Source organism: Hordeum vulgare, chromosome 2H (assembly GCF_904849725.1).
Source record: "Hordeum vulgare subsp. vulgare chromosome 2H, MorexV3_pseudomolecules_assembly, whole genome shotgun sequence".
Classification (NCBI taxonomy): Eukaryota; Viridiplantae; Streptophyta; class Magnoliopsida; order Poales; family Poaceae; genus Hordeum; species Hordeum vulgare.
The window spans coordinates 629,587,492-629,614,076 of record NC_058519.1 but is presented as its reverse complement, the minus strand read 5'-3'; the positions used below and the strand labels follow the sequence as shown (position 1 = coordinate 629,614,076).

General features: G+C 45.7%; 1 protein-coding gene across 1 annotated transcript; it reads right to left on the bottom strand.

The window, feature by feature from the left end:
* Positions 1-834: 834 nt before the first annotated feature.
* Positions 835-4,484, bottom strand: LOC123428075 (peroxidase 16-like). The gene is made up of 4 exons (XM_045112239.1): positions 4,114-4,484; positions 3,809-4,006; positions 2,591-2,756; positions 835-1,477 (listed from the first exon to the last, which is right to left on the bottom strand). Exons 1-4 carry the CDS (start codon positions 4,327-4,329, stop codon positions 1,071-1,073), a joined length of 987 nt encoding a protein of 328 aa, XP_044968174.1. The 5' UTR covers positions 4,330-4,484; the 3' UTR covers positions 835-1,070.
* Positions 4,485-26,585: the final 22,101 nt, after the last annotated feature.

The window sequence follows — 26,585 nt, the reverse complement described above, 5'->3', positions numbered from 1 at the left end:
GTCACTCTATCCTCAGTGGACAAGATGGCCCGCAACAAAAAGAAGCCGCCTCTACCGAGGCAGTGAAAGGTGTGCCCGCCTGATCGCGGGTGGCAGCTCCTCCTTGATGACCTGACCACGCGAGTTGCAACGAGGCGGTGATGTCAGCTCATACTTCATGGACCAGAGAGGCGACGCCAACTCCTACTCCCTTCGTTTTACTAGGGTCTACTCCCTTCGTTTTACTAGGGGTCTACATACGAAGCAAGTTGAATGAATCTATACTTTAAAATATATCTATATACATATGTATGTAATTCATTAGTAAAACTTTTAAAAAGACTTGTATTTAGAAACGGAGAGTACTTTGACATGGTAGTGCCCCGGGGAGGCGGGGAGTGCGGTTACTTCTTGATGACACATGGTTGGCGGCGAAGAGGCGACGTTGTCTCCTGCTTAATGCGAGGAATCCGGCTCCTCCTTGGCACGCGGCGGCGATGGTGGCGCCGGACCACGCTCCTGATGCGACAAATCCGTCATGAACTCCCTCTGACAGTCGAACTCCTCGTCCATCACCACGGCCTCCAAGAAAAGGAGCAGCTACTGCAACGACGGCATCTGGTCCTCCTCGTCGCCAAGGAGCTGACAGCCATGGAGCCCAAGGTCCCAGAGACCAATGATGGCAGTGCCAAGATCCGGAGCTACTCGCCATCGCAGAGAACTACGACCTGGGAATCGTTGGAGAGGATTTCGGGGAAGTGGCTGAGCACGGAGGTGTGGCACTGCCAAACTGAATGTCCCTGTTGGGAGCCAAAGGATTACCACTGCCACACAAAAGCAGAGTGATTGCATTTGTTTCAGCGTAACCATGTGACTAATAGTCCCATTTTCCGTTAAGACCCATTCCATCCCACATCCCGATCAAAGAATGGTTAACACAATCCCACCACAAAACGTAGCGTATGAGCACACTAACGCACACACGCGAGCAAAAACACCCTGCATCTGCGCTGCATCACAAGTAATTCACGACCCTACCGACCCAGGCTAACCCACACGCACGCACACGCACACACGACCGAAATAGAAAGCTAGTTGACGGCGGTGCAGACCCGGCGCACCTCGCCGGCGCTGCCGGTCTTGACCCCGATCCGTCCCAGCTTGGCCATGGCGGCGACGAAGGCGTCGAAGAAGGCGGTGGAGTTGGCGGCGAAGAGGTTGACGGTGGGGCGGGAGCGGCGGTCGGTGAAGAGCACCTGGTCGGAGGCGAGCAGGCCCTTCTGGTAGCGGAGATTGTCGAAGTAGGCGTTGTCGAAGGTCTTGGGCGTGGTCACGTCCAGCATGGCGAACGCCGTGGGCGGGTAGTTCATGGGGCACACCTTGCGCAGCGACCGCAGGAAGTCGAGGTTCATCGGCGGGTTGTACTTGAGTCGCTGCTTGAACGTGTAGATCCGGCGCACGAACTTGTCGCAGTGCGTCACCCCGATCGTGTGCGCACCTGTCATGGCAACACACACACACGCACATGTGTCAAACAAATTTAGACAAAGCTAAAAAACGAAACAGAATAGCAATCTTTTCTTTTTTGAGGGTACGGAATAGCAATCATGAAGCTCATAGCTTAGCGAAATTTTCATGATCTTTAATTTTATTGATAAATAAAATACAGCAAGGTTCTTCCCCCCAAAAAAAACTGGATGTGTGCTGAATGAATCATTTCTAGCAATTAAAAGTGAATTTTTGCCAAATTAATGAAAAATATGCAAGTTTAGCACACGCAAGTGTAAAATTCAGGGCTGAATGCAGCAAGTGCCCGCGGCTTTGTCAGTTGAAGAGAGAAGAATAGTTTAGGCAAAACATGCGTGCCCCTCGGCTGGTCCTCCCAGAACAGTCCTTTTTACTTTGTATGGACCTAATTGGCCGTTTGGTCCAAAGTTACTGCTAGCAGTACTTTGTTTCTATTTTGTGTCATCATAGAGTGGGCCTTCTTTGTTGCCGAATCCAAGCGTTCCGGTTATGTCAAAGCAAGCATAGGATCTCACACAAAACCAAGAACATTCAGACAAACTGTCTTGTGTGCTCGTCTACTGTAACCGAGATGCAGTTTATTATACTCCCAATACGGAATCGAACAAAAAAACAAGCGTTAACAAACACAGAAACGGGCCTGCTGCCTATGTCTGATGATGTTATGTTAGTAGCATGTCAGGAAACATCACATGACTTTCTCTGTCTTTCCAAACGAAAGTAGATTCTGGGGCGTGTTGCTGTGCAAGAGAGGCCTCCATTTCCCCTCGAAGAAAATGAGCTCTGTTTTCTCACCGTGTCAGATTTTTCTGCCGAATTCTTTTTCTACTTTCGAAGCAAACAAAACAAAAGCGGATCTTTTCATCGAAAAATAACAGAGGGATGCAGGAGCATGAAACACTGGGCCGCTTTGTCCTCTGCATGTATCACGTGAATCCGTGCAGAGTGGCATAGAAAGATGCTTGCGCTGCGATCAACCTGCTACTCCTCCTCCTACTACTTACCGAATGTTGAATATAATAGTACGGTGCAACCCCAACAAGGAATCTTCAAGTAAGTGATGGGTGTGCGATGGAGGACGTACCGGAGAGCGCGATCATGTCGAACTGGGTGAGGCCGTTGGTGGCGAAGAGCGCGTTGAGCTGGTTGAGGTCGAAGCCGGGGCCCGGGAGGACGTGCTTCACGATGGATTTGCTGAACGACCTGCCGTCCAGCCGTCCCAGCTCCACGCCGTAGCTCGGCCCGCCGGTCTACATACAGCAACAACGACGATTACAAGTAAGTAAACATGTCAGTCTGATTACATGGTAACCCTTTCGTTTTAGCGTGACGGAATTTCAGCGGGGGGCTGCCGCCTGGACGCCTCGTGTATACCTCGTCATGCATGCATGTCAGTGGTCTACGACTCTACGGAATGGAAACTTTGTCTGCCTGCTCGTCGGGGGCCTCGGCCTCGGGGATCCATTCGGGCCAAAGCTCTGGCTGCAACGCCGTCACGGGCAGCACACAGACAACACCAAGCGCACAGTGAACTGGGGTTGCTTGCGCGAGTACCCGCAGAACCCGACTAGTTTCCCATCTCATTTCAGGTCACGTCACTGTCGCTGCCTGCGAGAGGCCGGGCTGAAGAAGTAGGCAGGCTAGCTGTACGTATCCAAGGCAGCCCAGCGCACCCGGCCGGTCACCGCGCCGCGAGCACCACGACACCCGGAGCCGCGCGGCGCATGCGTGCGTCGCGACGCGCCCGACACGCATCACGTGTCCTCCGTAAGCCACCACCTTTTCGCGCTTCGGGAGGGACCGAGAGACCGGAAACAATCGAGACGAGCGGAGCCACCCTGCCGCATCTCTCTGACTCTGCAATGCAAAGCACGGCCATGGGCGCGGATCACCGGCCGGCAGCGTGGCTGGACCATGGCTACCCCAGACTAGACTATAGATCATAGATGCATCACTGCAGGATGGCGCGGTGGCCTGTCTAAAAAGTCACTGACGGGCAAGCTGGTCGAGCAGTGTCTCTGCGGCCCCGCCCGGCGTGGTGGGGCTGGCCGCGCTCAGCAAAAGGGTTGCGCGCACACGGCAAGGCCGGACCGCGGCCCGCCCGGCTGGGGTCACCGGTCACGGAGGAGAGAGAGGGAGGCGAGCCTGGCTGCCTGAGCCAACCAGGACTTGCGCATCTCAGAGTAGAGTACTGGGGTTCGTGCGAGCCTGGCGCGACTGACAGGGGCGCATACGCCCCGCTCTGGCTCACTACGCCCGGGTACCCCGGTGTCACGGGATAGCGCGGCCAAAAGAAACGTACCAGGGAGACGACGTCGCGCGCGGCCATGGCGAGGATGTCGGCGCAGGAGACCTTGCCGGCGCACCCGGGCAGCGCCTCGACGGCGGCCTTGGCCTTGTTGATGGCCTCCACGGCGTCGGGCGACAGCGTGGCGTCCGCGCCGCTGTGGCTCTCGTCGTCCCCGTTCGCCGCCATCAGCATCACCGACGCGTCGCACCCCTGCGCGCAGCAGCACGGTCACGGTCAGGGAACGGCGAGCAGCAATGCCAGTCAACCTCGTGGACGAGGCACGGCGGAGCAAGAACGGGAAGAGACGCGCGGCTTACCCGGACGAAGCAGTCGTGGAAGAAGAGGCGGAGCGTGCCTGGCGCGACGGCGAAGCTCTGCTGGACGTGCTGCGAGATGACGGAGCGCACGGTGGACTCGGCGCTGGGGCAGCTGGTGGCGTAGTAGTTCTGCCGCAGCTGCGCGGTCGCGGCGTCGGCGATGCACGCGAGCACGAACAGCGCCAGGAGGCCGGCGCACGAGCAGGCTCCCGCCATTGCCGGTCGAGCAAAGCCCTGCTCTGCTCAGCTCCGCTCCGCTCGGCGTGGACGCGCACCGTGCGTGGCGTGACTGACGCCGGCACGCACGATTTGTATCGGCTGCGCGGCTAGAGAGCGAGAGAGTGCGCTTGCGTGGGGGCGCGGGAGCGAGGAGGGAAGTGCGGGGGCATTGGCGAAGATATATAGGACCGGGTGGGTTCCGTTGGTGCGCGGCGGAGATGACGGGGAAAAGGAGCTGCGCGATGTGAACATGAACATGACCGGCCACGGCGGGAAGGAACCGAGACGGTTTTACAATCTCGGCGCGGATGGATGGATGGATGGACGGGACGCAGTATCTTTTTCCTTTTCCGATTATCGATGAACCGAACCACCTTTTTTTAGCCCGATCAGCCCTCGGCGCAGAGCTGGTTGATGAGCGCTTGTGGGTCGATTTATTTACGTTTTTCGTTGGTTTCTCTCTTCCTTTTTGCGGCGGGTGATCCATTTGACCAGCTTGCACGAGTAGTGATTATACGCCGAGCTAAGAGTAGGAGTAGTGCTAGGAGTTGCTGGTGATAGAGTAAGAGGAGCTTTATCGAGCAACAAAACACACTTGAGCACGAACGACTATTATCAATCACCGTGCGTGCCGGAGCTTCGTGGAACGAAAGGCCAAGAAGGGATGGCCGGCTGTGGCTGCATGCCTGCCCTGCATGCACCGTGTCTACAGTATGGCGCTCAGGCTCAGCTCAGCTCAGGTCTGGCGTGACCTCCGCTAGAAGATAGTCCGCTTGCTTGTGCGCAGATTCAGTGGCCAGCTACCATCCAAAACACCCTCACATGCCGCTGCGCCGTTGCGTCCAGCTCGCGGCCAGCACCCGCCCATGGCGCCCATGGCCATGGGCATGGGTATGGACGGTAAGCTAGCCAGGCCGCCTGCCTTCCCCTCTGTCCGGTCCGGCCGGCACCCAAGGCGCACGTCCCGGCGCCAGAGAAAACAAGATTCACGGACATGCTGCACAGAAATCCGGCCGCTTTACCTACCCTACCCTAGGTAGCAGGCCAGGATCATATGTGACCAACATGCACTGCATTCGTGTCCCATTCAAACTTCATCTGAGAAGAGGTGAAATCAAATGTAGGATTTCATGAACGGATTGCATGAACTTTTGTGTGTTTGAGCCTTACTTTCTTTTATAGAGGGTGTTTTATTACATAAAAGGTTTAAGTATTATATTCAGGCTCTACATTTTTAGAATGCACACAACCGTAACAAGTCCAAACACAATAAGAAAAGCAAAATACAAATTATCTTGAAGAAACTATATGACGCCTAGGTAGATGGCTGCCCAATCCATAGATCACGTAGTTATTCATGTTGGATAAAAATATCCTTCGTCGTATCCTCCAAACGCATACAGATCTCGATAAATAGGTCGCAACTCTAAAAGATGTAGAGATGACCATAAAAAGAGAATACACGTATATCTATAGATTACCTGCATAAGAGATGAATTTTTATCATTAAAAACCTTGTCATTTCTACATAGTCAAAACGACCAAATAATGGCTAGCACTTTCGTTCTAATTAGAATCCTAAACCTGTGATCTACTTCATATAGCCAATCGCCAAATATATTAACAACGCAACGCGGAAGATACAGACCAGAAGCTATTTGGATGACTGACCATATAGATCGAGCGAACTTGCATTCGAAAAACAAATGTTTAATTGTCTCATCCCGATGACAAAAAAAACATCTTGTACTTTCTTGCCAATTCCTCTTAACAGGTTAATCTTTTGTAAGAAAGACTCATCGACAAAGATACCATGCAAATATATTATTGTGAGTGGTATTTTCATCTTCGAGATCTTCTAGTTACTATCGACTGGCATAATCATATGGACTAACGCTTTATACAGGGAATCCACAGAGAATTTACCGCTCTCATGTAAGTTTCAATGAAACTCGTCAGCACCCTGTGACAATTGTATTGTTGCAAACACTGCAATAAAACGTTTCACGATGCAAGTATCGGGCCGATTAAATCTCTCCTAAATGTCACGTTTGGTGGGAAAGATTCCAACACCGTGGCAATAGTATCGTCGTTGTGATGCACTATGTTGTATAAAGCCGGATATTGTTCCCGGAGAGTAAATTTTCCCAGCCGCTTGTCCGCCAAGAAACAAATTTCCGAGCCATCCTCAATAGAAAAATGATCCAAAACAGAAGAGGTGTTTCTTCGTAGCCATTAGACCAACCGAAAAGTGCGAGTCCCAGGCTTCCAACTAACATGGGATATCACATTTGAACCTACATATTTTTTTCAGGAGGGTTTGCCATACACTGTCTTCGGTAAGTAACTTAAAAAGGCATTTACCTAGGAGAGCGGTATTTTTGACATCAAGGTTAGGAATATCCAGTCCACCCATATCCTTGGGACGACAAACCGGACTCCATTTAGCGAGCCGATATTTCTTCTTCTCACTATCTCCTTGCCAAAAGAATTTTGAGAAAATAATCCAAACATTGTAAGACCCCTTTGGGCAACAGGAAGAATGATATCTTATACAATACCGTATTAGCGAGTACCAAATTTATGAGTGACAATCTACCATCCAGAGATAAAAAGATTCTTTCCAACTACTTAATCATTTTTGCTGTCTCTCCTCTACATGTTTCCATTCAACTTTTGTAAGTCTCCGGTAATGTTTGAGAATACCTAGATAACCAATCGGAAACAGACCTAGTCCACAGCCGAATAGTTCAGCATATTGTTGGACCTCATCCCGAGCCTCGCCAAAACAAAACAATCCACCCTTTGTGGATGTTTATCTGAAGACCCGAAAGTTGCTCGAAGGTTGATAAGATTAATTTCAGATTACTTGTTTTTTTATGTCATGTTCCATAAAAAGTATTGAATCATCGGCATATTGAAGGATAAAAAGTCCACCATCAACTATCAGTCTCCTCTTTTTCTTTTAGGCCGTTTAGCAGTTCCCCAACCAGCTTTCTCCCCGAGAAAGCCTTCCTGAGATTCAAAGAAAAAGGTTTGAAGGTTGATCTCTGGGATCAGTGATAGTTCGGAACCAGCAAAGGGAGGCTGAAAAGCCGGATGAGGAACTACCCCATCAATTAGACCCTCAGTTTTTACGCACTCAATCATGACGACTAACATATCAGACACTATGTTAAATAACATGGACGATATTGGGTCGCCTTGTCTTAATCCTTTTTTCGTTTGGAAGTATCTGCCAACGTCATAGTTGACTTTGATGGCCACACTACCTCTAGAAACAAAACTTTGGATCCGAGCTTGCCACTTGGCTGAAAATCCTTTCATTCTAACAGTCTGATGAAGAAAAGACCACTTGACTTTGTCATAAGCTTTTTCAAAGTAAAATTTTAAAATAACTAGTTTCATGAAGAATTACTACTCCATCTAGGATGTTTCTTCCTTGCAAAAGCAGTTTGAAGGGCGAATCACATGATCAACCAAGGAATTCAGCCTAAGTATTACTGTTTGTGAAAATCTTAAAACTAACGTTAAGGAGACATATAGTTCTATATTATTGTGTCATTTCCGCCTCGTTAACCTTAGGTAGTTATATTATCTCATCGAAATTTAGACGAAACAGATCTAAGGTACGAGTATCTTTTTTCCTTCCCATCCCTGTCGGTTATGGCCATGGTCGTACTATGTGTTAGCAGTAAAACTAAGAGTAACTCCAACTTCGCGACCCATTTCGTACGCGCGTGTCCATTTGAATCGCTGCAGGAAAAAAAGATGTCCCAACGCACCGATGCAAACCCAAATCGTGTCCGTCACATGTCCGCGTCGATCCATTTTAGGCCCAAATTGGACGGGATTTGCATCCTCGCGAACACGAACCGGACGCGACTCGCGCCTTACTGTGTCCACCTCGGGTCCACATGTCGGCCACACAATCACCACACGCGGTTGTATTAAACGCGACCACCAACCTCGGGCCCACCTAGGAGTGGTTGGAAACTGCCTATCGTCGTCCTTTTTAATTCAAACGTGCGACGGGGCCAACCTCATCCACTTGTCCTTCTCGTCCCCATCTGGCCACACTTGCTCCCTCGTTGGTGACCAGAAATGCTCCCGCCATGGGATTCTTCAGCAAGGGCAAGCTCACCCCGGGCGCTAGCTACTCCCGGACGACGGTGCCACGTCGTCGTAGTGTGCCACCAAGCAAACCCTCCCCTACCGTCGGTGCCACCTCCACGGCGTCCAGCTCGGTCCGATCGTTCCACCGCCGCCCCCTGAGGTGATCCAGAGGAGCAGTAGGAGCATCACTGTCCTACGCCATCGAGGAGAGTAGACGTGATGAGGACGGGCACTGGAAGGTACTTGAGGAACCCCTTGGGTTGTCCGCGGCGGGCGACTGCGTCCTGCCTCCTCCTCCGCCGGCGCCTCTGACACTTCCTGAGCCCAAGGCCGAGTCGGAGGAGCACTTGCCGGAGCGCTACGAGTGGAAGGCCAGCTTCGGGAGTGGGTGTCTGCACCTCCCATCTGGCTTGGTGCCACGCGCGGAGCATGAGATGGGGTATCTCATGCACTAAAGGACGAGCACGCTAGCGGAGGAGCACGCCGAGGCCGAGACGCGGATGACGTTGGAGCATCGTTGGGCGCAAGAGAATGAGGAGGAGCGTCGGGAGAGGGAGGTGGAGGAGCGAGCCCGGCAGCCTGCGCCCTAGCCGTCGGCGCTGCCGCCGCATGATGCTACTCACGCCTGGGAGGCGGCGTTCCCGTGTACTGGGTCGGCGCCGGAGCTCATCAACCTCACCTCCCCCAATGATGATGAGGACGCACGACGTCTAGGGCAGGCTATGGGACGGAGACTTTTTTGTGTTTAATTAGGTTTATGTGGACTTGGGCCGGCTTTTGACTGGTGTTTTTATGTTTAATTATCAAAGTTAGGGTAGTTTTAGTTTAAAATTTGAGTCGAGACCTGGGTTGGTTTGACTAGCCGGTCAATTTGCAAAATCGGACCCCAACATACATACGCTCGGCCGATTCAAACGAATAAAATCCGTTTCCGTTTAGATCGCACAATTAAAATTGCTCTAACTTCCATTGTCTAAAGGAAATGGTAAATCTGACTCTGGGGCACACGGCAGTTACACTAACCCACTACTCGCATTAGAATATCATCAACCCGTACCTTGGAACGCGCAGAAAACAAACAAACATCTCTGGAGCATTTCAGGATACCAACGTGCAATGCTAGTGGTGCAGAGCGTAGCAGGTTTTCTTGGGAGAACGGCAGGACTGACTGATGATTAGTCTGGAGAGGCCGATGTACTAAACATAACCAGGGAAGCAACTTGACGGTGTAGATTAGTGACATAAAACCGAGCGCCTCTTCTGAAGCGCATTGGACGCGCCGTTTTCGGCAGACGCATCCATCTGCTTCCTCGGTTTGTCGCAACGGGAAAGCAGAGCGGAAAGGCTTTGTTTATTTCACCCGGCAGAATACGAGGGATCTTTGGACATTTACGCTGGAATAGTCCCGCGGAGTATAGTGATTGATAGGAGTATATGTAATTCAAAAAAATGGCAATAATAACATGGGCGCTTAATAACACGAAATTGGCGGACCTACGTTAAGAGTTCTGGGGGCAGAAGCCCCCACTTGTTTTTTTCAGCAACTTACTAGCCCCCTCTAAGCCTAATTATCTGCCCCCACTAAGCCTAATTCTTTGTCACTGTATGTATTTTTTAAAGCCCAAATACTGGCACACTACTCATCTTCTGCATGCAGGCCTGCAGCGCACATACGAGACACATGCGGATTCCACCATCCCGTATAGCGTATAATCTTCAGGCTTCAGTAGTTCACACAGGACGAACGAAACCCTCGCCTCCCAAACCACCGCCACCCGTCGCTGCAGTCGCGACTCGTTGCGCCGCACCACGCCGCGTCGTCGCCGGCGATCGCCCACTTCCCGTCGCCCTTCGTCGCGGCTTCCGCCATCGTGATCCCGGCCTTCCACGCGACGTCGCAGTGGGCAGCGGCAAGCCGGCAATACAATCTCATCCAATCCCTTCATCTCATCTCTTGCAATTTCTTAATTTCAATTGACATCAAGTTCACGGTAAATTCCTATAAGTTTTGGTCTCAAACTTTTTGTTCGTTGCTTCTATATTAAAGACCACCGTCTATTTAATAAAGACCACCTGGGTTCTTTCGTTGCATCTTAGATTCTTAGTCTAGTTAATTTATGTGTAGTAATTTATCATTTTGTGTGACTAGGTCAGTAGAAACAATTTTTTTGTTTAACACTCGAGAGTTTACAATGCAATATTATAGGAAAGCTAAAGGAGAGATTTTATAAAAAATCAACAAGTTCCAGTTTCAAGATGCCTAAACTAGTTGATTTGGCCAGCATGAAGATATACGAAGGAAGTACTTGATGTGGGGTCCTCATCGACCTCGTCCTAAAACATATAAGCCAAGGATGTTTGGAAGACCAATATGTATTTTAATCCTGATTGGTATGATGATTATGATGGTAATTGGCTAGATTATTGTGAGGCAGAAGACAATGCATATTGCTTGTGTTGCTATTTATTCAGGGATAACATCAAAGGAAATAAACATGGGCATGATGCATTTATGGTAGATGGCTTTCACAACTGGAAGAAGTCAGAAAGATTTTTTACTCACGTAGGTGATCGCAACAGTTTCCACAATAGAGCAGTAACAAATTGTAAGGACCTACTAAATATAGATCAATCTATCCCGGCAGCCTTACAGAAGCAAACTGAAATTGAGAAAATTGAGCATCTTATTCGGGTCAATGCTGCAATTGATGTTTGTCGGTATTTGTTGCATCAGGGACAATCATTTCGTGGTCATGATGAATCAGAATATTCAGTAAATAAAGGTAATTATCTATAGTTGATGGAGTATACCATTAGTCAGTATGAAGTTGTAGCCAGGGCATTCAAAAATGCCCCAACTAACAATCAAATGTTGTCTCCAAAAATTCAGAAAAGTATTACTCAATGCTTTGTAGAAGAGATCTTATCTTGCATTAAATTGGTACTGATGTGTTTAGCTTATTAGTTGACGAGTGTCGGGATATTTCTGACAAAGAACAGATGGCATTGGTTCTACGATACGTGAGTGGTGGACTTCCATACGAGAGATTTGTAGGTGTTGTTCAAGTTGAGGAGACAACAACTAATTTTCTGAAGTCAAAAATTGATTTAATGATTGCAAAGTTTGGCTTGATTATAAAACAAGTGAGAGGACAAGGGTACGGCGACGCTAGTAATATGACTGGTTAGTTTATTGGTTTCCAAGCAAAAATCATGAGAGAGAACAGTTCAGCTTATTTTGTACATTGTTTTGCTCACAAACTTAACTTGGTTGTTGTCGCCATTGCAAAGAAAATCGTTGATGCTGGAGACTTCTTTGATATGATATCACTTATGGTGACAATTGTTGGATCATCTTGTAAGAGAAAGGATAAACTTAGAGCACCATCAAGAAGAAGTCAGGAAAGCAATTGGTAAGGGCGAAATTGCTACAGGAACCGGGTTAAATCAAGAGCTTTCTCTTCAAAGACCAGGAGATACTAGATGGAACTCTCACTACAGAACTTTGGTAGGTTTGTCAAAGATGTTTCCCTCGGTGATTGAAGTGCTAGAATATGTTGAGGAAGATGGTACTGATCCTATTAAGAAACGTCAAGCTAGTGGGATTCTGAAGTATTTTCAGTCATTCGATTATGCATTCTATCTACACATGATGATGACTATATTTGCTTTAACAAATGGGCTATCTAAAACCTTTCAGAGAAAGGATCTAGATATTGTTAATGCCATGTCAGATGTGGAATCCACTAAGAGAGAGCTACAAAATCTTAGATCTGAGCATGGTTGGAATGATCTTCTGAACAAGGTACGTTCTTTTTGTGAGAAGAATGGCATTTCAGTGATGCAAATGGAAAATGATTATGTGAATCCAAAGAAGACAAGGCAAAGGACCGGCATTAACAATGAGCATCATTATCGAGTCGATTGTTTCTTTGTTGTCCTAGATATGTTGGTAGAAGAGTTAAATGGCAGATTCAATGTTATAAGTTCCGAGTTACTTTGTTGTATGTCAACTTTGAGTCCAAGTGATCAGTTTAGTCACTATAATGTTGAGAAGTTGATGAAATTGGCTCATTTTTACCCTGATGACTTCAATGATTTTGTGGCCCTTGAGCATGAACTTGATCTCTATTTGGATAATGTAACCCATGATACAAGGTTTGCTAGCTTGGATAATATTGGAGATCTGGCTGAATTGATGGTGACTACAAAGAAGAATCTTTCTTATCCTTTAGTATACCGACTTATAAAGCTAGCACTAACTTTGCCTGTTGCCACTGCAACTGTTGAGAGGTGCTTCTCAGCTATGATGATTGTGAAGAATGTTCTACGTAACAAAATCAGTGATGATTTTATGAACCATAGCCTTATCTGCTATGTAGAAAAAGAATTGTTGAGCAAAATTCCCAATGAAGTGATAGTTAAACGTTTTCATGCGGTGAAAGATGGTCGTGGGATGAAGCGAAAGGTAATGTGCTACATAAAGTTCTTGTTTTTTTAATACCGACCTTCTTCAATGTTTTCATTCTCCCTCAATTTGATCATGTCTTTCATTGTTGATGCAGGTTGTAGGCTAGAGTGTTAGAACAATGAGGCAATGTTCTCTTTTGCAACTTCGAAACAAGTCATTGTTATGCTAGTATGATTTATTTTTCCTCAAGTTGTTACTAATTCGTTTCTCATATTTTTTCAATGAACTTGATTACCATGTGGAGAATAAAATGGTTGTGCCCACATTTTTTACAAGAGTGTATTTTCCTTTTTGGTTCATGAATGTGACATACTTTGCCCCCTCTCACAAAAAATTCTGGGTCCGCCCCTACAGGAAAACACTTAAAGTCATCCGGCTGATTTTCTAGCAAATCAACCGCATCAGACGAGTGCTACGCGTCCATCCAGGACCACGCATCACCCTTAGCCTCACCACATCGACTCGTTTTCTTCGCATACCAAACCGAGCCAGATCCCCAATTCCTTCATCTCCTACCCAAGAGTTCGCCATGACCCTCGTCGACGCTGGTAGCGCCCAGCGGTTCCTGTACAACCGGCGTCAGCCTAGGTCACTTGCATCAGCCTCCACCATTTATGCAACTTGTCTTTTCCGGCCGATGTTGCAGGGCCTCATTGACGACGCGGGGAGGGAATAGCGTCTAGCGCACGACGATGTTGCTGAGCTCGCCGGTGCGGCGGAGGAGAGCTTGGAGGTGCGGCGTCTTCGGTGTTGCGCGAGCGTCTCCGTCTTCGGTGTCGCGACGATGGTGCTGCCGATGATGCTGCAATGGAGCAACCGCTGTTATCGACGCTGCTGCAATGAAGTGGGGATTGTTTCCGGCGACAGGACGAGTCAACGACGAAGATGCTACAATGAAGCGGCCGCTGCTGTCGGCTTCACAACAAGTCGGCAACATTGTCGTCGGTGGTGCTGCAGTGAAGTGGGCACTGCTTCTGACGGCGTGACAAGTCGATGATGTCGATGAGACAATGAAGTAGTGGCTCGTCCGCTCCTGCTGGTGGCTGATACGTCTCCAACGTATATACAATTTTTGATGGTTCCATGCTATTATCTTGTCAAACTTTGAATGTTTTGTATGCCTTTTATATCTTTTTTGGGACTAACTTATTAACTCAGTGCCAAGTGCCAGTTCCTGTTTTTTTCCATGTTTTTGACCCTTTTCACAGGAGGATTTTAAGCGGTGTCCAAACGGAATAAAACTTCCTAAAAGATTTTTTTCGAAACAGAAGATACGCGCCAGACTTGAGAACCAAGGCAAGGGCCAGCAGGGGACCCCACAAGCCCCCTAGGCGTGGCCAGGGGGGTCGCACCTAGCAGGCTTGTGGGCCCCCTGTGACACGTCTGCCCTACCTCTTCCGCCTATAAATCTAGAAAAATTCCAAAACTGCATGAGGGATCCACGAAAATACTTTTCCGCCGCCGCAAGCTTCTGTCTCCGCAAGATCCCATCTGGGGCACGTTCTGGTGCCCTGTCGGAGGGGGGATTCGGATACGGAGGGCTTCTTCATCAACACCATGACCTCTTCGATGACGCGTGCGTTGTTCACCATAGACCTTTGGGTCCATAGCTAGTAGCTAGATGGCTTCTTCTCTCTCTTGGATCTTCAATACAAAGTTCTCCATGATCTTCATGAAGATCTATCCGATGTAATCTTCTTTTGTGGTGTGTTTGTCGAGATCCTATGAATTGTGGATTTATGATCAGATTAGCTATGAATCTTATTTGAGTTTCTTCTCATCTCTTATATGCATGATTTCATATCCTTGTAATTCTCTTCGAGTTGTGGGTTTTATTTGGCCAACTTGATTTATGTTCATACCGTGCGGTGACCTCACCCAGTGACCGAAGGGGTAGCGAGGCACGCATCATGTTGTTGCCATCAAGGGTAAAAAGATGGGGTTTTCATCATTGGTTTGAGTTGATCCCTCTACATCATGTCATCTTGCTTGAGGCGTTACTCTGTTCGTCATGAACTCAATACACTAGATGCATGCTGGATAGCGGTCGATGTGTGGAGTAATAGTAGTAGATGCAGAAAGTATCGGTCTACTTGTCTCGGACGTGATGCCTATATGTATGATCATTGCCTTAGATATCGTCATGACTTTGCGCGGTTCTATCAATTGCTTGAGAGTAATTTGTTCACCCACTGTAATATTTGCTATTTTGAGAGAAGCCTCTAGTGAACACTATGGCCCCCGGGTCTACTTCACACCATATTTTCGGCCTTACTCTTTACTTCGTTGCACTTTCCGCCTTCAGATCTCACTTTGCAATCAATCTTGAAGGGATTGACAACCCCTTTACATCGTTGGGTGCAAGATCTTTTGTGTTTGCGCAGGTACTCTGGACTTGACGCAATTCTCCTACTGGATAGATACCTTGGTTCTCAAACTGAGGGAAATACTTACTGCTCATGTGTTGCATAACCCTTTCTTCTTCAAGGGAAAAACCAACGCAAAGCTCAAGAGGCAGCAGAAGGATTTCTGGCGCCGTTGCCGGGGAGGATCAAGTCAAGAACTCATCCAAGTAAGTGTCGCAAACTCATCTCTTGCATTTACTTTTTTGCCTCTCGTTTTCCTCTCCCCCACTTCTGGAAAAACAAAATTTACTAAAATATTTGCCTTTTTCGTTTGCCTTTCCTTTGCTTGTGTGATATGTGCCTTCAATATGCTTGCATCTTCGCTTGATGAAAATCTATTGATATGGATCCTCATCCACTTGCTAATCTCTTTAAGAGATCCAATTATGTTGAACCAATTGCTAGTGAGTTGAGTGCACTTGACTATGTTTATGTAGTTTTGCTTGAGATGCGTGAATCTGAAAATCGTGATGAAGAAATTTATGAAGTGATTCACGAGGAATTTGTTTAAGCCTCGTGATGAATATGATATTTGCAATAATATTGAAAGTGGGTTTGGAGAAGTCATGACTTCAATTGATGATAATCCCACTATTTTTGAAGAGCGTCAACTTTGCATGCATGTTGATCATGAAAATAATATCCTATGTGATAGTTACATTGTTGAATTCGAATATGATCCCACATGTAATTATTATGACAGAGGAAAATATGGTGGTAGAAACTTTCATATCACTAAGTCACCTCTCGTTATGTTGAGATTGCTCTTGTATCTTTCTTCTTCCTTGCATTTGGTAGTTATTGCTTGTCTTGACAATCTGTTTTCCTATAAAATGCCTATGTATAGGAAGTATGTTAGACTTAGATGTGATTTTCAAATGCTTTATGATCCTCTCGTTGTGCTTCAATTCTTGTCTTTTGTGTGAGCATCATTGAATTATCAATGCTTAGCTAAGGGCGTTAAACAATAGCGCTTGTTGGGAGGCAACCCAATGAATTTATCTTTTTCTTTCTGTTTTGTTGCGTACACACCATCATAATTCTGTTATGATTGTGTCTTTTGTGTTTCTTTTTGTGTTTGAGCCAAGCAAACCCTTTATGACTAGTCTTGGTAATGGTTGTTTGATCCTGCTGGAAAAAGACAGAAACTTTTCGCTCACGAGATTATTTTTCATTTTTATTCAGTAAGAGCTTTTGAATTGATTCTTTTTGCTACTGGTTGATATGCCTTTTCCTAGGCAGTCGTAAGTTTTCAGAATTTGTGAGGTACCAGAAGTATACGAAGTATACAAATTGCTACAAACTAGTCTGTTTTTGACAGATTCTGTTTTTGTTGAGTTGGTTGCTTGTTTTGATAAAACTATGGATAGTATCGGGGGGGTACTAGCCATGGAAAAGTGAGAATACAGTAATCTAACACCAATATAAATAGATATCAAGTTTGCTACAGTACCTCAAGAGGTGGTAGTTTGTTCTCTTGTGCTAATGATATCACGGGTTTCTGTTTAAGTTTTGTGTTGTGAAGTTTTCAAGTTTTGGGTGATGTTCTCATGGACAAAGGTATAAAGAGTGGAACGAGCTCAAGCTTGGGGATGCCCAAGGCATCCCAAGCCAAATTCAAGGACACCAAAAAGCCTAAGCTTGGGGATGCCCGGGGAAGGCATCCCCTCTTTCGTCTTCAATCGATCGGTAACATTACTTGGAGCTATATTTTTATTCACCACATGATATGTGTCTTGCTTGGAGCGTCTTGTATCGTAGGAGTCTTTTCTTTTTGTTGTGTCACAATCATCCTTGCTGCACACCTTTTGAGAGAGACATGCACTCATCGTGAATTTGCTAGAATGCTCATCGTGCTTCACTTATATCTTTTGAGCTAGATAATTTTGCTCTATGTGCTTCACTTAGATCTTTTAGAGCACGATGGTGCGTGACTTGGTAGTTGGTTTGTGCTATGAAAGTAGTCCCAAAGATGATAGGTACCCAAAGGGGATACAAAAACTTCCATCTTCATGTGCATTGAATAGAAAGAGAAGTTTGATTCCTCTCAATCAGTTTTGAGACGTGGATTTGGTAATATTAAGAGTTATGTTAGTAGGGTGTTGTGAATCAAGAAATACTTGTGTTGAAGTTAGTGATTCCCGTAACATGCACATATGGTGAACCGCTATGTTCGGAAGTCGGAGCATAATTGATCTATTGATTTTCATCCTTTGTGTTGCGGTCGGGGTCGCGCGATGGTTAACACCTACCAACCCTTCCCCTAGGAGTATGCGTTTAGCACTTTGTTTCGATTACTAATAAAAACTTTCGCAACAAGTATGTGAGTTCTTCATGACTAACGTGAGTCCATGGTATAGATGCACTTTCACCTTCCACCATTGCTAACCTCTCTAGTACCGCACAATTTTCGTTGGTGCACAAACCCACCATATGCCTTCCTCAGAAGAGCCACCATACCTACCTACCATGGCATTTTCATAGCCATTCCGAGATATATTGCCATGCAACTCCCACCGTTCCGTCTGATGACTTGTGCCGTCACTCTCATATTGCCATTGCATGATCGTAAGATAGCTAGCGAGATGTTTCAACGTCATACGCCAAGCTAGATCGTTGTACATCCCGGTACACTGCCGGAGGCATTTCCTATAGAGGCATCATTGTTCTAAGTTTTGAGCTGTGAGTAAATAAAAGTGTGATGGTCATCATTATTAGAGCATTGTACCATGTGAGGAAAAAAGAGAGGCCAAAGTTGCCCACAAAAAAAGAGAGAAAAAAAGAGAGGCCCAAGAGCCCAAATAAATAAATAAATAAAAGAGAGAAGGGACAATGCTACTATCTTTTTCCACACTTGTGCTTCATAATAGCACCATGTTCTTCATGATTGAGAGCCTCTTGATTTGTCACCACCATATACTAGTGGGAATCTTTATTTTATAACCTGGCTTGTATATTCCAAGGATGGGCTTCCTCAAATTGCCCTAGGTCTTCGTGAGCAAGCAAGTTGGATGCACACCCACTAGTTCTCCTTTTGAGATTTCACATACTTATAGCTCTAGTGCATCCTTTGTATGGCAATCCGTACTCATTCACATTGATATCTATTAATGGGAATCTCCATAACCCTTTGATACGCCGAGTCAATGTGACAATCTCCTCTTTTTTTGTCTCACAACCACCACCACACTCTATTCCACCTATAGTGCTATATCCATGGCTCACGCTCATGTATTGCGTGATAGTTGTAAAAGGTTTGAGAAAGTAAGAGTGCAAAAACAATTACTTGGCCAATACCGGGGTTGTGCATGATTTAAATTAGTTGTGTGGGGATGACGGAGCATAGCCAGACTATATGATTTTGTAGGGGCAACTTTCTTTGATCTTGTTATTTTGAAAGTTCATGATTACCTTGCTAGTTTGCTTGAAGTATTATTGTTTTCATGTCAATAGCAAACTATTGTTTTGAATCTTACGGATCTGAACATTCATGTCACATGAAAGAAGTTACAAAGGACAACTATGCTAGGTAGCATTCCACATCAAAAATTTAGTCTTTATCACTTCCCTACTCGAGGACGAGCAGGAGTTAAGCTTTTGGATGCTTGATACATCTCCAACGTATCTATAATTTTTATGGTTCCATGCTATTATCTTGTCAAACTTTGGATGTTTTGTATGCCTTTTATATCTTTTTTGGGACTAACTTATTAACTCAGTGCCAAGTGCCAGTTCCTGTTTTTTCCGCTGCCGCAAGCTTCTGTCTCCGCAAGATCCCATCTGGGGCACGTTCTGGTGCCCTACCGGAGGGGGGATTCGGATATGGAGGGCTTATTCATCAACACCATGACCTCTCCGATGATGCATGAGTAGTTCACCATAGACCTTCGGGTCCATAGCTAGTAGCTAGATTGCTTCTTATCTCTCTTGGATCTTCAATACAAAGTTCTCCATGATCTTCATGGAGATCTATCCGATGTAATCTTATTTTGCGGTGTGTTTGTCAAGATCCGATGAATTGTGGATTTATGATCAGATTATCTATGAATCTTATTTGAGTTTCTTGTGATATCTTATATGCATGATTTCATATCCTTGTAATTCTCTTCGAGTTGTGGGTTTTGTTTGGCCAACTTGATCTATGATTTTTGCAATGGGAGAAGTGCTTGGTTTTGGGTTCATACCGTGCGGTGACCTCACCCAGTGACAGAAGGGGTAGCGATGCACGCATCGTGTTGTTGCCATCAAGGGTAAAAAGATGGGGTTTTCATCATTGGTTTGAGTTTATCCCTCTACATCATGTCATCTTTCTTAAGGCGTTACTCTGTTCGTCATGAACTCAATACACTAGATGCATGCTGGATAGCGGTCGATGTGTGGAGTAATAGTAGTAGATGCAGAAAGTATCGGTCTACTTGTCTCGGATGTGATGCCTATATGTATGATCATTGCCTTAGATATCGTCATGACTTTGTGCGGTTCTATCAATTTCTTGAAAGTAATTTGTTCACCCACCATAATATTTTCTATTTTGAGAGAAGCCTCTAGTGAACACTATGGTCCCCGGGTCTACTTCACACCATATTTTCAGCCTTACTCTTTTACTTCGTTGCACTTTCCTCCTTCAGATCTCACTTTGCAATCAATCTTGAAGGGATTGACAACCCCTTTACAGCGTTGGGTGCAAGCTCTTTTATGTTTGTGCAGGTACTCTGGACTTGACGTGATTCTCCTACTGGATTGATACCTTGGTTCTCAAACTCAGGGAAATACTTACTGCTCCTGTGCTGCATCACCCTTTCCTCTTCAAGGGAAAAACCAACGCAAGCTCAAGAGGCAGCAGTGGTGCTACAAGGCGATGTTGCAATGAAGTGGGTGCTGCTGCCGGCGGTGCTTCCGGCCATGCGACAAGTCGCTGACGGCAACGCTGGAATGAAGCGGGCGCTATTGCCGGTGACGACTATTGTGGCGGCCGTAATGCTACAAGGAAGGATGGCTGCCGGTGACAACTGTAGCAAGCGATGACGGGGTGTGCCGATGTCCGGCTTTCCATTTTTCTACAGCGAGGCGTAGCAGCGCTGGCTACGATGTTGGTGGGAGGAGTTCCATCGGGGATCCATGGACAGGAGCAACGGCGGTGATGAGCACATCCGATGGTGTTGGAGGCGGTTTACTTTTATGGTCGATCAGGCGGATGATTTGTAGCTATTGCCTACTAAATACTTCCTCCGTCCCAAAATAACTGTCTCAAGCCTAGTACAACTTTGTACTAGAGATAGTACAAAGGTTAGACACTTATTTAGGAACGGAGGGAGTAACATGTTTGTAATAAGTTATTTCTTAGCATTATATATAATAACATGTCTGTAATAAGTTTTTTTATGTTAATGTTGCTGCTTTATTTAACTAGCTAACAAAGCTAGGAATGTCATGTGAAATAACATCCAACACAGAATCCAGAGGAACCCCTGACCAAACCTTGCAAAGTTCATCCCCTACTCCTACTTTCGCAAATTTATGTGCGGCAACTTTAGCTGATCGACGAACCCTGTCCACTTTAAAATCTAAAAAAAACTCATCAAAGACTTAATCTCTTGAATCGAGGGACCAACTGTAGCTAGGTTCTTCTGTTGATCATTGAGCATTAGCACAACCATTTGTTGTCTAATTCCAGGTGGACCTTCTCAATCCCTCGTTCTCTTGCAAACTTCACGGCACGCCGGCATGTTAATATTTCAGCTGATTCAAGATCCACGACATCTTTGAAGAAGTGTCTAACACCACCCAAAAAAGCACCGTTATGGTCACGCAACACTGCCCCTCCACCTTCCTTTGATCCAGCTTTAGACACCGCGCCGTTAGAGTTAACCTTAATCCAGCCTTCCTCAGGTGCCTCCCATCTCTGAGGAATCACGCCTTTTGGCAGCCCACTTTCTGCTCATGTGTACTCCGCCACTCTTGTAAGTGAGAGGATACAGACTTCACTATTGTATGTGGGGCAGCAATCTTTTTCCCTCCCTTGCTTCGTTCCTTGCCAGCCAAATCCCATATGCAGCATGCACCATTGCTTCTTTCTTGTCGTCAGCAGCACCGGCAAACCATCCCAGCAGCCAGCGAGATAGGGCGCTCTGGGAGTCCATCAGTATCGGTGGGGTTGCCACCGAGATGCCCTTTTGTGAACGCAAAATCTGCCAAAACTGTAATGAATGTTGGCACGTCCAAAATTGGTGAATAATTGTTTCCTCTTTGCCGCACGCAACACAAAAAACACCGGGCTTGATACGATGCCGATGAAGCTCTGCATCCACTGCTAGACCATTTCTAATCATCCTTCACATATGTATTTTTGCTTTGATTGGAGCATTAGTATCCCACAACGCAAGATATCCTTTGTGTTTATCCATTGAACTCGAGCATTCTGGCTGTCCAGATCTTGTTCTTGTCAATGATATCCTTAGGTGGTAAGCTGACTTAACATTAAACACACCATTCTTTGTATAATTCTAGGCTAAGTAATCCTCAGCGCTTGGGCCTCCAAGAGGGATTTTCTTTATATCTGAGGCATCCGAAACCGAGAACATGGTGTCAACCTTGTGTGTGTCCCAACACTCACTTGAACTAGTCAGCAGGTCGGCCACCCTTGTTATACCATGTACATATTCTTGTCCCAATGGTTTTAGACTTCCACTCCTCGGTATCCAATTGTCATGGTGTATGTTGATGTTCGAACCATCTCCCACTCTCCAAATCAACCCCTCTCTTACATATAAGAAGTAGTTATTTTTAAAAAGATGGTGAGACGTGTAGTGATAGAAGAAAATCTTTATATAAGAAAAGACAAACCATTTTTATATAAGAAAAGATGGCAAGGTCAACGGCGGCCTGTCCGCATCGTCTGGCCGTGATTTTTGGTTGCGGGGCACGAATTATGTAAGAAGGTAATGCAATTTTTCAGATCTCAATTAACCTCCTTTTCAACGCAAATCCTCTCTTTTCATAGTCTCGTTAGATCATGTGTTCATGAATCATCCTCATACATATCTGTTTCTCACACTCGGATCTCTTGTGGCAGTTGGGATTAGACAAAAGGATCTGGGATCTTTGTTCGTGACTCGTAAGCAATATTCAGTAGAAGTACTTGTATCTATTCATAAACTTTTTCAATATCTCTTTTCCAGGACTAAAAGTCAATCCATATGCATGTTTTCAGGTGAATATTTATGACCTTAGTTTTGTGGATACTCAAGATGACATGGCAACATATATTATAGTGCAATTAGTATGTATTTTGAATTGAAATAGAAAAAATGGCTTTAGGGCCACTTTGAGTTGTCTTGCCTTGGGCCCGTAAAATCTTAGGACCGGCCCTGCTATCTTCTACCTAAACGTCCGGAATGACCGGCATATTTTGAGCCTTGACCAAATCTTGGGCAATATGAGGAGGCCCGGTCATGCCCCAGCACCTCCTTCCACATCTTAGCCAGCCCACTCGGGCCCACGTGCAACCGCTCGATCCTCACTGGATAAACACGCGAGAACGACCACCTCTGTCGGCGATGTCGCAGGTGAAGGAGAAGGCGCCTCGCAACGAATACAACGTGGATGGAGGAGGCGGCCAACACTAGCAAGGAGGGCTCGTCAGTGTGGACGAGGTGACCTCACGATGATGCACCTCACACTCGCCGGTGTGAGCCCTCAACCGACGTGTGTGAGTGTCGGTCGCAACCCGCGTTCTGGCCACATGTGCACGCCGCTGCCCAAATGCTGATCGATCTGGGCATTGCCGGCTGCCGCTTCCTGACCACCGCGTACACGTTGATGCCTACGTGTTGATACATCTCCAATGCATCTATAATTTTTCATTGTTTCATGCTATTATATTATCAATCTTATATGTTTTATATGACATTTGATATTATTTTTGTGGACTACCTATTAACTTAGTACCCAGTGCCAATTTCTGTTTTTGCTTATTTCTTTGCTTCATAGAAAATCCATACCAAACAAATCCAAACATGATGAAACTTTACGGTGTTTTTTTCTGCACCAGAAGAGACCCTAGAAGCTTAGGGAATGCACCAGACGATGGTCGGAGGAGGCACAATCTTAGCTGGCGTGCCCTCATGTGATCTTGTGGGTCCCACGTGGCCCCGTTTGACCCAATTTCGATGCTATAAATTCCTTAAACTCCAGAAACCACCAGAGGGGCGAAAGAATTCTATTGTCGTCGCAAGCCTCTATTCCTCGGCGACCCATCTGTAGCCCCTTTTCGGAGTTTTTTCGGAAGGGGAATCCATCACGGAGGCCATCTTCATCAAACTTGTTGCCTCCATGATGACGTGTGAGTAGTTCCACACATGACATATGGGTCCATAGTAGTAGTTAGATCTCTCTCTCTCTCTCTCTCGCTCGCTCTCTCTTCAATACAATGATATCTTCAAAGACTTATTTAGTGTACTTCTCCTGCCGCATTTGTTAGGATCCCATGAATTGTGGGTTTATGATCAAATTATTCATTGAAAGTAATTCGTCTTTGTGATCTATGATGTATAACTTGATAGATATGTATGATTTTTGATCTATAAGTTTTCTTTGTTCAAGTAAACGAGTAGATCTTCAAAAGGAGTGGTGCATAGTAGTGGGTTCAATCTTGCGGTGCCCTTACTGTGTGATAGTAGGAGTTGCAAGACATGTATTGTATTGTATTGTATTGTATTGTATTGTTGCTACTAAGGATAAAACAAGGGTATCTAAACATATTAATTGATCTTATCTTGTGTACATTATGTCATCTTGGTTCAAGCATTAATCTGTTTGTTATGAACTTAATACCTTATGATGCATGCATGATAGGGGTGGACAAATAGTAGTAGGTTTCACTAAGTTTAATGATATACTTATCACAGACGTAGTGCCTACATATGAATTATGCCATCAAGAATCACAATCATAACTATGTGCTTTTCTATCAATTGCAAAATGATGACCCACAAGTATAGGGGATCAATCGTAGTCCATTCGATAAGTAAGAGGTCGAACCTAATGATGAGCAGAAGGAAATGACAAGCGTTTTTTAGCAAGGTAATTCCTGCAAGCATTGATATTAGTAACAAGTTGTTTGATAGCAAGATAATTGTAACAAGTAACGAGTAGCAATAGTAACAATAGGTGTAACAAGATAGCCCAATCCTTTTGTGGCAAACGATAGCCCACAACAACTTTTTATAATAGGCAAAGCGTTCTTGAGGGCACACGGGAATTTCATGTAGTCACTTTCGTCATGTCGGGTTAATTCGCGTTCTGTACTTTGATAATTTGATATGTGGGTGGACCGGTGCTTGGGTGTTGTTCTTACTTGAACAAGCCTTCCATTTATGATTAACCATCCTGCAAGCATCCGCAACTACGAGAAAAGTATTAAGAATAAATTCTAACTATAGCCTTAAATATAGGGATCCAAATCAGCCCCTTACGGAATAACGCATAAACTGAGGTTTAAGTTTCTGTCACTCTCGCAACCCACCATCCAATTACTACTCCACAATGCATTCCCTTGGGCCCAAAGATGGTGAAATGTTATGTAGTCGACGTTCACATAACACCACTAACGGAAGCACAACATTCATATCATCAAAATATCAAACGAATATCGACTTCACATGACTACTTGCAACATGACTTCTCTCGTGGCCTCAAGAACAAAAGAAACTACTCACAAGTGATAAGCATGATCATGATCACAGAGGTATTAAATAGCATATTGGATCTGATCATATGATCTTCCACAAAATAAACCATAAAACATCAATGCTACGGCAACAAAAGTCCTTCCCTGGCGCTTAGGAATTCTTCTTGTTACTTCTCTGGTTTGCGTCGGTTTTTCCCTTGAAGAGGAAAGGGTGATGCAGCACAGGAGCAGTAAGTATTTCCCTCAGTTTGAGAACCAAGGTATTGATCCAGAAGGAGGGCCTCGTCAAGTCCAAAGTACCTGCGCAAACACAAACAAGCTTGCACCCAACGCTTCAAAGGGGTTGTCAATCCCTTCAAGATTGTTTGCAAAGTGAGATCTGAAGGCGGAAAGTGCAACGAAGTAAAAAGTGTAAGGCTGAAAATATGATGTGGAGTAGACCCTGGGGGCCATAGTGTTCACTAGAGGTTTCTCTCATAATAGAAAATATCACGGTGGGTGAACAAATTACCGTCGAGCAATTGATAGAACCGCGCAAAGTCATGACGATATCTAAGGCAATGATCTAGCATATAGGCATCATGTCCGAGACAAGTAGACCGATACTTTCTGCATCTACTACTATTACTCCACACATCGACAACTATCCAGCATGCATCTAGTTTATTGAGTTCATGACGAACAGAGCAACGCTTTAAGCAAGATGACATGATGTAGAGGGATAATCTCAGACCAATGATGAAAACCCCATCTTTTTACCCTTGATGGCAACAACACGATACGTGCCTCGCTACCCCTTCTATCACTGGGTGAGGTCACCGCACGGTATGAACCCAAAACCAAGCACTTCTTCCATTGCAAGAATCATAGATCTAGTTGGCCAGACAAAACCCACAACTTGAAGAGAATTACAAGGATATGAAATCAAGCATAAGAGAGATCAGAAGAGACTCAAATAAGATTCATAGATAATCTGATCATAAATCCACAATTCATCGGATCTCGACAAACACACCGCAAAAGAAGATTACATCGGATAGATCTACATCAAGATCATGGAGAACTTTGTAATCAAGATCCAAGAGAGAGAAGAAGCCATCTAGTTACTAGCTATGGACCCGTAGGTCTATGGTGAACTACTCACGCATCATCGGAGAGGTCATGGTGTTGATGAAGAAGCCCTCCGTATCTGAATCCCCCCTCCGGCAGGGCACCAGGACGTGCCCCAGATGGGATCTTGCGGAGACAGAAGCTTGCGGCGGTGGAAAAGTAATTGCGATCGTCTCTTGATTTTTGGGAATATTTGGGAATATATAGGCGCAAGATCTAGGTCCCGGGACCTCCAGGGGGGCCACAAGCCTGGATGGCGCGCCCCCTGGCCGCGGGGTGGGGGCTTGTGGGGCCCATGGGGCTCTTCTGGCTTGGCTCCCAAGTTCTTCGATCTTCTTCCGTTCCAAAAAAAACTTTTCGGGGATTTTCTTCCGTTTGGACTCCGTTTCAAAAGGCATGGAAAAACAGGAACTGACAGTTGGCACTGAGTTAATAAGTTAGTCCCAGAAAATAAATAAAGGGC

Bases quoted from the DNA above. Each gene is read 5' to 3' on its own strand.
- LOC123428075 (XM_045112239.1), bottom strand. From the start codon at position 4,329: ATGGCGGGAGCCTGCTCGTGCGCCGGCCTCCTGGCGCTGTTCGTGCTC. The intron at 2,757-3,808 runs GTACGTTTCTTT...TGCTGTATGTAG, and splicing joins CGCGCGACGTCGTCTCCCTG to ACCGGCGGGCCGAGCTACGG. The intron at 1,478-2,590 runs GTACGTCCTCCA...TTGCCATGACAG, and splicing joins CGACATGATCGCGCTCTCCG to GTGCGCACACGATCGGGGTG.